This window comes from Phasianus colchicus, chromosome 15 (genome assembly GCF_987193195.1).
Source record: "Phasianus colchicus chromosome 15, bPhaCol1.hap1.1, whole genome shotgun sequence".
NCBI lineage: Eukaryota > Metazoa > Chordata > Aves > Galliformes > Phasianidae > Phasianus > Phasianus colchicus.
The window spans coordinates 688,326-702,830 of NC_143450.1; the positions used below are offsets into that span (position 1 = coordinate 688,326).

Here is a 14,505-nt window from a genome sequence, read left to right on the forward strand (position 1 = left end):
TAAAGTTTGGGTTCACAGCTGAACTCTTCTTCTCAGCTGTATAGCAAGGGGAACTCCTGAGCACTGGCAGTTTGTGAAAATGTGGGCTTTCATCTGCTTTGGAGGTGTGAGCTGGGTTTCCTGACACAGCTGTCAAAATGAACTTTGAAAGCAGGAAGAGGTTTTGCCTCTTCTTTCAGAGGTTTGTTTCTCTCTCCTCTGACAGTGATTGCAGTTATTCTCTTTCCTTTACTCCCCTTTGTTGGGTTTGCCTGTTGTTGAAGACCTGCATTGTTTCTTTTGTTTCTTCATTTGTTTCTTTCACAGAATCAGGAGAGGGCTGTGACACTGCTGACCTGGTTGTCCCTGCTGCTCACCACACAGCAAAGCAGTGAGGACAGCCTTTGTAAAGAGCTGTGAAAATAAAGCTTTGCTGGAATATGCACTCCATGTCCTCTGTGAGTGGAACTGTGTGAGCATGGCTCTGAAAACCCAAAGGGGTGTAAGATACGTACAAACAAACAAGGGGGCAGACATAGTCTGTCAGTCAGCACACAAAGTAGTTTTATCCTTCTTTTAAAGGAGATACGAATGTGTATATGCACGTGTTTAGCAAACTTAACTTCACACTTTGTTTATAATCCTTTGGAATCCAAAGAGACTGTCTAGGCTTGCTTACACAATGCATGTTTGCTTACAGGCTGTGTCAGTGAAGCTTACCAAAACCTTCTTGGCTCTTACAGAGGCTGAGTGTATGAGTCCATGCCATCACATGGGAAGCTTCCTGCCTAAGCGTAGCTATTGGATTTTTCCAGTCCTGATAATATCAAATTCTTGTTGTGTTTCACAGTGCAAAGGGTATGTGTAAATCTATTTTGAAAGCATTCTAAAGGGATGAGCACTGACTCTTTTTAGCTCAGCAATGTTTGTGCAGTATTAAGAGAAAAACCAAGTAATGTTTTTCTTCCCTTGTTTTTAAGGAAACATGATATGTGAGGGGTGGAACAATGCTTTGTTTCAGGAAATGTTATCCGTTTCCATTGTAGGGCTAGATGGATTCTGTTTTTAAATGTGGCATTTTAAAAAGAACAAACTCTGATATTACAAAGACATGGAAAATTGATTCTTCGTTAGGGGTGGAGAAAGTGATTATTGCTGTGTGTTTTCTCTGATAATATCTGATAATCCCTCTCTCTCCTGCTATATTCAGCATGTTTAGTCGTCAGGCGTTGTCAGACTAAATTTCTAAAAATAACAAATAAGAGGGAGGCTGTGCTGGGCCATGTTGTTGATTGTGCTGCTGAATTTAGCCCCTTCTTGCAAAGGACAAAAGTAACCTGCAGCTTTCCTGGGGAATTGGATTTGGATTTAAAGCTCTGCCCACGGCACTGCTGCACACCTACATCCCATGCACTTCTTTATGCACTTGTATGGAGTCTGAACGTTTAATGCTGTAGGGCAAAAGGGTTGGTTGGTTTCTTCTTTTTCTGTCTGAAGTTGAAAATAACATGAGGGAAGGCATACCCAAGTGCTAGGGACCCCAAAAAGAATTTTTGAGTCTAAGTGCAGTGTCCAGCCATCCCATCCCATGCAGAAAGCTTCTTAACTCTTGTTCATGATTGGAAAAAAAACTGCCTCTTGTTTAAAAACTGGTCAGGTTTGGTAGGGCTGCATTGTGCTGAAGCTAAGATGCCACTAAATTGTGATACTTTGAGGTGTCTGGATGTCAGATGTAGCAGTGGGTCTTCCCTGGTTTGCCTGCACACAAACCTGCTTGCACTCCACCTGTCTGTTCTGTGATACTTTCTGGGGGCTTTGGAATGGCCACACTGCAGCTCTGTGGTGCAGTGGCTGCGCCCCTGTTCTTGCTGAGCAAGCAGGGTGTCTGCTGGCTGCCATAGCGCAGTTTTTCTTTCCTGGGGCAGCTAAGGCTGAAGTGAGTGAGGTGTGTCTGGGGAGCAGTGTCAGAGTGTGAGAGCTGGTGCTTTGTACTCTCAGTGTAGGCATGGCCTGCTCTGTGGCAGTTCTCTGGACAAGCCTTTGTTTTTTTATGCTGAAACTGTCCATGTGGAGGCCAATTCAGAGGGTAGCTTTAATGATGTGCAAACAAGTCTCTTGAGATGTGTGGTCCTGCAGACCACTGGCGACCACCAGAAGGTAGCAGTTGTTTGGCCACGTTCTTCCTGAGATTTGCAGCACAGGAGCTCTCATCCCATAGTTGGAATGGATAGGCCAGCGCCCAGGAATGTGTGGTGCGCTTCTTAAATAAACAGGGGAAAATAAAGAATGCTTGTATTTGGCTTGTAGGGGGAAGCTTCAAGAACAGCCCTCTATGATTTAGCCTAGAGCAGATTTTACTTCGGAAGAGTGTGTTTTTCTCTATTGCATTGCTGACTCAATCCACATGTTCAGGACATGATTTAAATGTGTTGTCACAGCAGCCCCTGGCTTCTAAGGACAGCCCTAAGTATGCATATAGAAGATGTCAGACTCTGGCTTGGTCTCAGTCCTTTTGGCATTATAGTCTCAACTCCTCCAAGGAAGGCTGTCATGCTTCTTGTTGCTCATCCGGCAGTCTGAATTTATGCTTGGGAGCTTCATTAGCTCTCCCTGGTCATGAGGAGGCCTTGGGTCCAGGATGAAAGCTTCCAGAGGTAGCTTGCTATCAGCATGGGGGCATCCACAGCTGCTTCCATAGGAGAGCAGAGCATGGGCAGAGCTGTGGGCATGCATCTGTTCTCCACCAGCAGGCTTGTTGTGAAGAAGGCAGTATGAAGCTCATTTGGTTTTTTTCCTGTAGGTCTGGCTGTCTTATAGCGGAGGTTAATTTTTCTTCTTTTTCTTGAAAAGGGAAATACCCTGAACAATGGACAAAACAAACCTTAAATGTAATGTAATGATGAAAAGGTTGAGAGTGTTGGAGCTAATGCTCTTGGGACAGAACCTTCTTAATGGAGAAGTCCTCTGATGCTGGACTGGTGCCATACAAATTTAAGGTAAATATTGGGTATGTGTAATGCTGCTCTAGTTCTTTCTGTCCCTTGGACTGACTCTGCTGGCAGGAGCCTGAGCAGCATGCTTACCCCTTGCTTCCAAGGCTCTGGATGGATCTGATGACTTCTTTCTTTAAAGCCTCACAGTCTGTCTTAAAGGTTGCTTGTGAAAAGTGAAGAAGGCAGTAAGAGGGTTGCTTTCTTACAGCCTACATCACATGTATTTTTTCTGTTTTCCTTCTATTGAGATACCATAATTTCACTCTCAGGTAAATTAAAGTTGGTTGTGTGCAGTTCATGTCCTGTAGCTTTACAAGGGAACAAATACTCTTCAGTAATTGCAAGGAATAAGTTATATTTTTTTATAGTGGTCCACATCCCTATGCTAGATTTGTTAGATAAAAATCAAATAGATATGTGCTCTGCTCTGAAACTTGCTTAACAAGTTGGTCATATGTTAAGTAGTGCAGAAGTCACCAGTTGCAAAATGCCAAGTTGTAACCTCACAGATGAGGAGAAGGAAAATAATCACATTTAAGGGGAATTCCCAGCTCTCAGAAAGGATCTCCCACCAGTTCAGATGCAGAATGGCTTGTGAAAACTCCGCATCCCATTTCTGTGAAGCATGATTGTAGGTGATGCTCATTTGGGTAGAATGACCTGAATTTATAGTGTCATGTGTATGATGCGCACGGGGCTGGAGTTTTCATTTACAGCAGTCATTCACAGCACAAAGTTTTCAACCTTTCCAAATTTTGCAAGGAACGAGTTAATTAGTAATCGTGTTACCCTTCATTGTGCGACATTACTGCAAAGTAAGCACACAAACTAGATGAAAGGGCAAAGGCCTCGCGAAGGGGGAACTGGGATTTGACAGCTTTTTTTTTCTCCCTGCTATTCCTGCCTTTATTTTTTGTTGAATAATTGTAGATTATAAAGGCAGGATAATAATTAATATTTATGTTGATTAAGTTGATTCAGAACTTTGTTATGGAGACACTTTCAAAATAAGTTTTATCCCAGAGCTTACTTTGGGATTTTTGGTTTTGATCTGACACACAAATCTAATGGAAAAAGCTTTTCAAAGCAAACTGTGCCAGTGCTTTGGCATTCCTTTGTCAGTCAGGGGAAAGTGAAGAACATTATGCGCTAATAAAAAAAACACTTCTGCTGTCTAAATGGTTTTGTCCATCTGGGGGCATGCATTTTGTCATCAGGGTCTGAAAATGTTGCTTATTTCCTCTGCTTAGCATTGAGCTAAGTTCTTACAAATACGTTGAAATCATTTGAACACCAAACTGATAGATAAGTCTTTCTTTGTCATTTTAAACCAGGGTCTGATTCATTGTCAAAGCTGTTCTTTGTACTTAGGGCTGTGGAAATACCCAAAGCAACGAGCAGAGCTGGATGTGGGTCCCTCTCCAAATTCCTCCTTGCATGAGTAATGGTTAGTCACAAAACCAGCACCGCTGTGCCTGCCTGAGTCACCCGGCCCTAAGCGGTCGCTCCTTGCTGCCCTTTGTGCCTGGTGATTCCAGAGCTCTGGGCAGGGGGATTACACGTACCTGCCGCCCCCATCTCCTCTGTCTCGCCCGGGGAGAACAGGAAGCGATTATTTGGAAAGCGTGCTGCTGCGTGTGGGAGGCCTGACCCAGCCCTGAGTCAGCTTTGTGGAGCCACACCTTGCTCACCAGGTATGCGGGAGGCTTGTCACGACTTCCTGCTGGCCCTGTGCTGCATCAGGTTGCTGCACTGCTCTGCCCAAAAGCATGCTCCTGGGAAGACGTGGCAGTGTTCTCCCTTCTGCCCATGAGCCCACAGGCATTGGCTGGGGGAGTGATAGCTAGTTAGGCATTCATTTCTTCTGGTTGCTGACTTTCTGAGTCTTCTACCTTTACAGAAGTAGTAGTTCTTCAAAAATAGCCTCTTCTGGCCCAAACTGTAAGAGCTAGATGGAGATGTGTTTTGGTTTTTACAACAGCCGTGGTGCTAGCAGGTACTCTCATCTGCCATGCTGGCTCTGCAGGAATGTAGAAACTGAAGCACTGAGTGAAGGAACTTACTATGTTTTGCAAGGGGCACATTTCCTCCCAGGCAGAATGTGGGGATTTCAGCTCTGGATGAGTTTCCTCCCAAGTTCTCTGTATATGACATGATTGTTGTCATGAGGCTGCCAGGAGTGTGGTATCGGGCTTGGAGCAACGTGTCTGAGAGCTGTCCTTTAGAAGGGTGATTTTTCCAAGGAGTGTCCCAACAGGAGTCTGCACTGCAAGTATATTTCTGCTGCCACCTACTGAAACGTTCTCATCAGCTTTCCCTGGTAGCCACCACTGGAGTAGGGTGCACAAGTTCACTGGAACAGTCCATCATTTCCCAGTCACGGAAAGCACCTATCTCCACCTCTAATTAACGTTCTGCCATGTGGCTGACATGACAGTTATGTGTGGCGTGCCTGGGCTCTGTTGCAGAAGGCTCCTTGGCACATTCGTTCCCCTGCCTGTTACCTTGCCACTTCTTTTGGAGAGCTACCTCCCTTGCTACCACACTGGGAAATGGTGAATGCTTTCCCAGAGCACATGCACCTCAAAGCACTGCAGAGATGATGTTGGAAGCCCTGCTGGCAGTGCAGTAGGTAGGACCAGCACAGGATAGGGGCAGGTTTGCACCAGGATTTCTTAAGCTGAGCAGTGGGTCCAGGTGAACCTCACAAAGCTCAACAAAACTGAGTGCACAATCTGCACCTTGGTGCCAGCGACCTTTGCTATCAGTACAAGTTGGGGGACAAAAGGATAGAGCACAGCCCTGCTAAGAAGGACTTTGGGGTACTGCTGGATGGCAGCTGGACATGAGCCACCACTGTGCCCTTGCAACCCAGAGAGCAAACCATACCCTGGGTGCACCCAAAGCAGCAGCCAGCAGGATGAGGGAGAGGATCTGCTCCTCTGTTCTGTGCTGTGAGACCTCACCTGGAGTGCTGCATCCGGACAGGGAGTGCTCAGCACAGGAGAGACATGGAGCTGTTGGAGCACATCCAGAGGATGGCCCAAAAATGCTCCCAGGGATGAAACACCTCCCTGTGAGGACAGGCTGAGAGAACTGGGGTTGTACAGATGGAGAAGGGAAGGTGAAAGTGGCCTTTCAGTATCTGAAGGGGCTGTAAGAAGGAAGGGGACAGACTCCTTAGCAGGGGCTGCTATGAGAAGGTGAGAGAAATGGTTTCAAACTAAAAGAGGGGAGACTTAGATTAGATATAAGGAAGCAGTTTTTTATACTGAGGGCAGTGAGGCACTGGCATGGGGTGCACAGAGAGGTGGCGGTGCTCCGTCCCTGCAGGCAGCCAAGCTCAGACCGGATGGGCTGTGAGCACTGATGGAGCTGTGGGTGTCCCTGTGCACTGCAGGGGCTTGGACTGCATGGCCTTTGGGGGTCCCTTTCAACACTAACAGTTCTATCATTCTAGATCTCCTTTGTAACTGAGGCAGACTGTGCTGCCTCTCTCTAGTTCAGATGGCTTGAAAGCGATTGAGTGTCCCTATTGCCTTGTGGAAAGAGTAAGTGAGGGAAAACCCAAGGACATGAATCATTGCTTCTCCTCCTTGGGGGGTGGCATCATCACGCTGCTGTCAGTGGCTGTCGTCAGGAACCAGCTGTGGTCCTTTCCTATTGCAGTTCACTCGTAAGCAAACTACAGGCAGCTTCCTGAGAGCAATAACCCTGCTGCTTGGAAAGTCTGAAGTGCATCTAAATATTTGGTGGTTGCTGTGTCATTCCCGGTGTCAGTATGCCGCACCATGCTGCAGGTTGAGCCTGGGGGGGCATAGGGCTGCCCCCTGTGCTGCCCATGGGCTGTTTGTGTCTCCTGCTGCAGGATGGCTGAGTGCTGTTCAGGAGATCCTCCTTACCATGGAGGAATTTCAAGTGGAAATCTCATTGGGCACAGTGCATCTCTTGGGCACAGTGAGACCCTGGGCAGGAGAGCTGTGTGCTGTGTCCTGACCCCACGATGGCCCATGTTCCTCTGGAGAAGAACTCTCTGCAGCTGAGGGTGCGTTCCCTGCTCTATCATGGGATCTGCTTATCACTTTCCCAAAGAGTGTGCACACAGAGACTGCAAGGAATGCCAAAAATTACCTGATTTAACTTTAGGGATAGTGAAACTAAGCTAGCACGTTTATTGAGACTGTCACAAGATGAGTTATATCAGGGCACCTATTTGAGGCACTGCATCATGCCTGAAGACTCCAGGGCATTCTTCCACAGCAGTCATCTTCTGTGTGTGGGAGGGGTGTGCCAGGGAGGGCTCTGGTAGGGACCTGAGCATGTATCATCCTCACACACTGGGAGTTGTAGGAAAGGAGCATAAAAAAAAAAAAAAAAAAAAAAACAATGTGAGAATGCACATCCACAGAGCCATGTGTGTTGGAAAAGGCCTCTGGAGCTCATCGTCTGACCATCCCCCGTCCCCTAAAGCAGGCTTCTGACAGTGGGTTATACAGGAAAGCATCCAGTGGTTCTGAGTATCTCCAGAGGAGATTCCATCACTGCTCTGGACAGCCTGTCCCAGAGCTCTGTCATTCTCAAATAAGTTCTTTCTCCTGTCCAGATGGAACTTCTGCCTTTCAGTTTGAGCCTGTTGCCCCTTGTTCTGTTGATGGGCACCACTGGAAAGAGCCTGGTCCTGCCCTGTAGATGTTTATAAGCTCTGATAAGATCCCTCCTCAGCCTCCTCTTTTTGCTGAAGCTCTGATCATTATTGTGGCCCTCTGAGATGGGCTTTCTCCAGCAGCTCCCCATCTCTTTTCAACTGGAGAGTCCAGAACTGGACACAGTGCTCCAGATGTGGCCTCCCCAGGGCAGAGTAGAGGGGGAGGATCACCTCCCTTGTCCTGCCTGCCATGCTGTTTCTAATGTACTCCAGGATACCATTGGCCTTCTTGGTCACAAGGGCACACTGCTGGCTCATGGCCACCTGTTGGCCACCAGAACACTGGATCCTTCTCTGTAGAGCTCCTCTGCAACAGCTCAGCCCCTAAACTGTACTTATGCATGCAGTTATTCCTCCCCAGGTGTAGGGCCATACTTGCCCTTGGTGAACCTCATAATTTTTCTCCCCACCCAACTCTCAGCCCGTCCAGATCTCACTGCATGGCAGCGCAGCCTTCTGGTGTGTCACCCACTGCTTTGAGTTTTGGATTGTCCAATATCATTCCATTGCTAGATCCTTCGATTTGCTGGGAGATGTTTTTATTTGAGTTTAGGCACCTCATACTTCTGGTTGCAGGCCACTAATTTACAAGCTGAGGTAAGGAGACAGAAGTAAAATTTAAAGAGCAAAAAAAGCAGAAATTGAATGATAAGCTGCTGTTTGAAAAAGGGTAGCACTTGTGAGTTCTAGGCATAGTGCAGTCCAAATAAATACTAGCTGCTGTCCTTCAGGTTCTTGCTGAGCACAGTGTGGCTGTTGGAGCTGAGCATCCTGGCCCCAAACCCCTGCATGGAGCTGACAGCCCTGGGCAGCACTCTGAAGGCAGATATGCCCCGAAGATGGTGCTGTGTGAATATGGCACTTTGATCATCTGAATCTGATCCACAAGGAGCTGATGAATGTTTTTTTTTCTTGCTGTGGAATCTGTGGATGCTGGCTCTTTAATCTGACAGGAATGCGCAGTCTGCATGTGTCATTGTGGACAAAGCCTGGCTGCTGCTCTCAGCGTGATGTAATAGCAGCGGAGGTGGGAGGTTTATGCAGTGTCAGGAGGTCACTGCCTACATCTGCTAACCACAGTGGCTGTTTCTCAGGGCTGTGACCTGCAGGTGTATTTGCACTAAATCCGGAATTTCCGCAGTAGCTGCTGAGAGCATGTAGCATGGAGCTGATCAGGGAGCAGATTGTGGGAGTTTACCTGCAACAGGGAGCAAAGTTCAAGCTGTGACACAGGGTAGTGACAACTGGAAGTACTTAGGGCATTGCTTTCATTGTGTGCACAAGCACCTGGGCACAGACCTGCCCCTGTGGTGCAGTGAGTGGAGCCTTGAGGGTGCTGTCTCCTCCAACCCTCAACCGAGGCTGGGCATTCTGATGCTCTGGGCACTGGGTGCTTTGCACCAGGTTGACACGTGCCATTCCTGCCCCTTGCCCCATACATAGGGTCTAGGAGGGCTGCAGGAGTGCCTTGAGATGGGGAAGGCTCCCAAGAACTGGAGGGTTGGGGTGAGCAGGCCCAGGCCTGGAGGCAGCCCTGGAGAGCCCCAGCATGGCTGCAGGGGCACTGAGAGGTGTGGGGAGGACTGACCCTGCAAACAGCTTCACGAGCAGGAGGGATGTGCTCTGCTGTCTAGAGAGCAGGTCTTGGCTATGGCTCCTGACCCACTTTCTTGGTGCCAGGGAGCTGTTAGTTGTACCAGAAGGCAGATTTAAGTAAAAATATTTTTTAGGGCTAGCTTTTGGAGACATCAGCAAGTCTGTGGTTTGCTTTGCTGCCAGTTTCCTGATTGGGAAAGAGAACTTGTTGGCTACAGAATTAGTGTAAAGAAATTATGAAACTGAACACTTGAAAGCATTAACTGCACTGGCTTTTTCGGAGCACTTTCTCCAACTCTGCTCTCTATCAACTGCTCTCCACATAGCCTAGGCCTTGCTAGCTGCAGTGGCAGCAGTGGCTGTCTCACATGTTCCAGCGTGGGTGGCAGTGCCCTTCCTGTGCAGGGGAGCAGCTGAGTAGGAGTTGAAGTGGTTCTCTCTTCTAGGAGTGGCTGAGATGGAATCTGATGGATGACAGCCTGTGACAGTGCAGGTGCAGGAGTTTGTCCTGTTCAGGAGCAAGGCAGCTGGTTGGATTTCTGTATGTGTATTGAGCATGCTGCCCTCTTGAAAATTTGTTGCTGCAAATCCTGTTATGTCTATGAGTGCATTCAGTTGCCTTCTAGGCTGCCTCCTGCTCCTCCTGCAGTGAAGTCTTCTTCTGAGGCTGTAGCCTCAGGTCATTCCTCCCTGTGTGAGAAATGCTAGAAATGGTGATCACAGCAGCAAGGCAGTGTTCTGAATCTTTGGGAGCAGAGAGCAGCTGACAGAGAGCAGAGCTGGAGAAAGTGCTTCCAATAAGCCAGTGCATTTAATGCCTCCAAGTGTGCAGTTCCATCATTCCTTTAATGCCAGGCAGTATCGGGTGCAGGAATTGCAGAGATGAAGTCTGGGAGACCGCAGAGGGTATTCCTTGCACAGCTAGTGGCTACCAGCAACCCAGCAGGGCCGGCCAGGCTGGAACGGGCTCAAGGATGACTTCAGAGCCTTGCTGCCAGCCCCACACAGCAGCCTGGATGGGTGGGGATGTGTCAGCCCTGCTGGCTCGCAGCAGTGCTCCCCATGAAAGAGCATCAGAGACACTGAGTTTCCTGTCTAGACCCCAGTAATTGTGGTGGGAAGGGGATCGGTACAAGTTCCTGCTCCCTCTCCTGTGCTTACCTAAGCAGAAGCCATGCTACAGCTCCACAGGAAGGAACACTTTGCTTCTGCCACACATCTTGGAAATACAAATCCTGGCCTGCTCAGGGCTGCCAGTGTCCCCAGCAGCACAACGCTGTGTAACAATCCACGTGGGCGCCGTCCTCATGGCAGCACTGTGCCAAGCCTGGTCCCTGCCTGAGCCCCTCATGCTTGGGGAGGAGGAGCTGGAGTTCCTGTCCCCAGACGTGAAGTCCCTCAGCATCATCCAGAACAGCGTGAGAACAGCGGTGGCTGGGGACGTCCTGCCCTGCTTGTGCATCAGTGCCAGCAAGGCATCCAAGCAGGGACCCACGCTGGGCCGCCTCCCAGCAGCTTCCTGAAAAGCAGCTCTTGTAGCAAGAGGCATCCCACGTGTCTGGGACCACATCAGGGAGACAAGGAGCCCTTTACTGTACCCCCCAGCCCTAGCTGTTGTTAACAACCTTTACTGTTTAAATGAAAGTTCTTCAGTGTTTAGAAATGGGAGCAGAAGGGATGTCCTCACGGTATGGGAATTTCAGGCGGGTGTATGGAAGAGTTGCAGTGGGTCAGCTATGGGAGTGTGGATGGCAGCAGGACTGCACCGTGTGAATGGATTTGCTTCTGTGTCACACACCCCAGCATGCTGCATTCTCACAGTGTTGAGACCATCAGCAGAGCACCCACCTGGCATTTTTTGTCACTCTTTGCTTCTGACAGTCACTGTTCCTTGGCACATGCCCAGCACACCTGGCCTTCCACCAGCAGCTAGGTGCCATGAGCACAGGCCAGCACCAGCTTCTGGTAGCCACATCACCCAGTTCCTACACCATACTTGAACTCTGCTGCTGCTCTGCTCCAGTGAGGTGATGCTGGGGGTGAGTGCCCCTAACAGCACCCTCCTGTACCTGGGCAGTGCTGGGAGCAGTGCAGCTTTTCTTAGTGCCAGTGGAATTTGGAGGTCATTCACGTTGTACTGGGTTCCTCTGCCTATGGTTGGGAAGTGGTTCAATGGAGATGTGCCCTTGCAGTCTAGGGAGCAAACCATGCCCTGGGTGTGTCCAAACCAGTGTGGCCAGCAGGGCGAGGGAGGGGATCTGCCCCTCTGCTCTGCACTGTGAGACCTCACCTGGAGTGCTGCATCCAGTCAGGGAGTCCTCAGCACAGGAGAGACATGGAGCTGTTGGAGCACGTCCAAAGGAGGGGTGGAACACCTCCCTAGGAGGATAAGCTGAGAGAGTTGGGGCTGTGCAGATGGAGAAAAGAAGGCTCTGGGGGAGCTGAAAGCGGCCTTTCAGTGTCTGAAGGGGCTGTAAGAAGGAAGGGGACAGACTCTTTAGCAGGGACTGCTGTGTTAGGACAATCACAGAATCACAGAATCACAGAATGACCTGGGTTGGAGGGGACCTCAAGGATCATGTAGTTCCAACCCCCCTGCCTAGCAGGGCCACCAAACATACACCTTTACTAGATCAGGTTGCCCAGAGCCTCGTCCAACCTGGTCTTGAACACCTCCAAGGACGGGGCATCCACAACATCCCTGGGCAGCCTGTTCCAGGACCTAACCACCCTCCTAGTAAAAAACTTCCCCCTAACATCCAACCTAAATCTTCCCTCTTTTAACTTAAAACCATTTCCCCGTGTCCTGCTATTATCAGCCCTTATGAAGAGTTTACTCCCCTCCTGGGAGTAAGTTCCCTTCAGATATTGAAAGGCTGCAATGAGGTCGCCCCGCAACCTTCTCTTCTCCAGGCTGAACAAACCCAACTCCCTCAGCCTGTCCTCATAGGGGAGGTGCTCCAGCCCCCTGATCATCTTCGTGGCCCTCCTCTGGACCCTTTCCAAAATCTCCATGTCTTTTTTGTACTGAGGGCTCCACACCTGAACACAGTACTCCAGATGGGGCCTCACAAGAGCAGGGGATGTGGTTTCAAACTAGAAGATTTAGACAGATATAAGGAAAAAGTTCTTTACACTATGGGCAGGGAGGCACTGGCACAGGGTACCCAGAGAGGTGGCGGTGCTCTGTCCTTGCAGACAGCAAGGTCAGACTAGATAGGCTTTGAGCACTGATGGAGTTGTGGTTGTCCCTGTGCACTGCAGGGGATGAACTGGATGGCCTTTGGGGGTCCCTTCCAACACAAACGGTTCTGTGATGCCCCAGGCTGAGGCCCACCTCCTGTGGTATTAAGGATCACCCTGCTGGTGCCCTCCAGCATGGGGCTGCACTGCGTTCATGGGGACAGCCGTTGAGCCAGGGCAGGGCTGCCTTGGGAGCATGGCCTGCAGTGGTTCCAGTGGGCTCTGCTGAAACACCAGGCACTGGCATGCCCTGCATCAGGGGCAGCTCTGGGACTCCGTGGGGACAGAAATGCGTTCTGCAGGCCTGGCACCCATGAGGGACTGTTGTGTCTGTCGTTTGGAAACCCAGAGAAAATAGTTAGGAGAGCCAAGTGCAGATTTTCCAGTCACCTAGGAGAACCCAGACTAGCAGGAAAAAATGCTGCCTGTTGAATTCCTATCTTAGGATGCACAGCTTCAGTCTGCTTCCCTGCCAAGCCTGGGATAATGAGAGATGATTAAAGAAATACACACGTTCTGTGGTGACACCAGGGGATTTCTGAACACGCAGCAGATAGAAAGGAGGGTCTGGTTTCTGAGGATACCCAGCTGGGAAAGAACCTTCTTAACCCGAGTGTGAAGGGGTTTCAGTGCCACTGATGGTAGCACAAGCATGTTGTGGTGCATAAATTTATCTCTGGGCTCCAAACATGATGGGATCTCATTTCCTTTTCTTTATTGCTGCAGTTAATTTAGCAGATCCTTTGTACCCCTGCTGTTGATGCAGCCCAGCAACTCTGAGGAGGTTTCAGAGGGAACATAATTCAGTCTATGTGACCACTGCCCAGCCAGAAAGGCAAAATGCTGACACTTCCAGGATGGGTCTGGGAATGACTTCCCTCCTGGGGAAGCACCGTGTCCTGCGCCCTCAGCAGTGGTGGGGCTCTGCCCTGGACATTCTCACTGTTGCTGATGCCAGGCCAGACATTAACTCTCCCCTGGGTTTCTGCCTTGCAGCAGAAGAAGTCCTACCTGGAGCGGAGCGTGAAGGAAGCAGAAGATAACATTAGGGAGATGCTGATGGCCCGGAGGGCACAGTAGATGTGAGTTCCCATTGGGCCACGGATGGACGTGTGCTACTCTCTGGGCGATGCTGACTGCTCTGCTGTGATGGCTGTTACCTGACAGATCTAATAAACCCTGCTGCAAAGCCCATGTTGGCTCGTTGTGTCTGCTGGCTGCCTCTGTCATGTGGCAGCTGCCTTCCTTGCTGAGCTTTGAGGAATAAAGGAGGGGCAGGACTTGGGGTGGGTGCCCTTGGGGACATCCTGCTTTCCTTGCTCCCTCATTGGTGGACACTGTGATCAAAGCAAGCTTGCACTGGGGCCTCCCACTTCTCCCTATTCCTGACTGCTGTTAATGGGATTTTTCAGTGGTTTCCCACCAGCAGCTTGTTGGGATGTCACAGTGGCTGAGCTGCACTGGGCAGCATGATGCTGCCTGCCTTAGCACCATGGCTGGGCACTGGTCATCCACCCTGTGTAGTAAGCGTGAGACAGCCCAGTGCTGCTACTGGCACTTGTGTGGTATGGGCCACTCCTGTTGGTGTCTGTGCACATATTATGTATGTTGATTTGTGTCTGCTGCATCCCACCTCCAGCCCACGTCCAGCACTGCTGCCCGCTGGCACCAGCTGGCTACTGGTGTACTCCCTGGCAGCCCCACACAGATGTGATGGCGTGGGTGCATCATGAGCACCCTTGTTCAGGTGCTCATCTCTGTTGACCGTGGGCACAGAGCAGACCTGGTCTGGGCAGGGAAGCTCTGCACAGAGCTGGGGTTGAGCTTCTTCCCTGTGTCCAGGCCCAGTGCTGGCCCAGCACAACACAAGGGAAGGCTCTGACCTCCTTGCTGCAGTCCTGATGAAGCCCTCTCTTCTCCAGCACTGTCAGCCCAATTTCTCCCCATCATGTCAGGCAGCTTCTTAGCACTACATTAATCCATTGTTTC

At 49.9% G+C, this 14,505-nt stretch overlaps 1 protein-coding gene across 6 annotated transcripts in view; it reads left to right on the forward strand.

The window, feature by feature from the left end:
* Positions 1-13,710, forward strand: part of PFDN1 (prefoldin subunit 1) — a 29,823-nt gene extending 16,113 nt beyond the window's left edge. For 4 of the 6 annotated variants that reach the window (XR_016471399.1, XR_016471401.1, XR_016471400.1 and 1 more), the window contains one exon: positions 307-7,359. Coding sequence is in view for 1 of the 6 variants with exons in the window: in XM_031607082.2 (XP_031462942.1) it covers positions 13,513-13,596 (84 nt within the window). In the remaining 5 variants the exon portion in view is untranslated. Of the gene's footprint in view, positions 1-306; positions 7,360-13,512 lie in introns of those variants that run through there. The other 2 variants (XR_016471402.1, XM_031607082.2) reach the window with 2 other exon arrangements.
* The last annotated feature ends 795 nt before the right edge of the window (positions 13,711-14,505 follow it).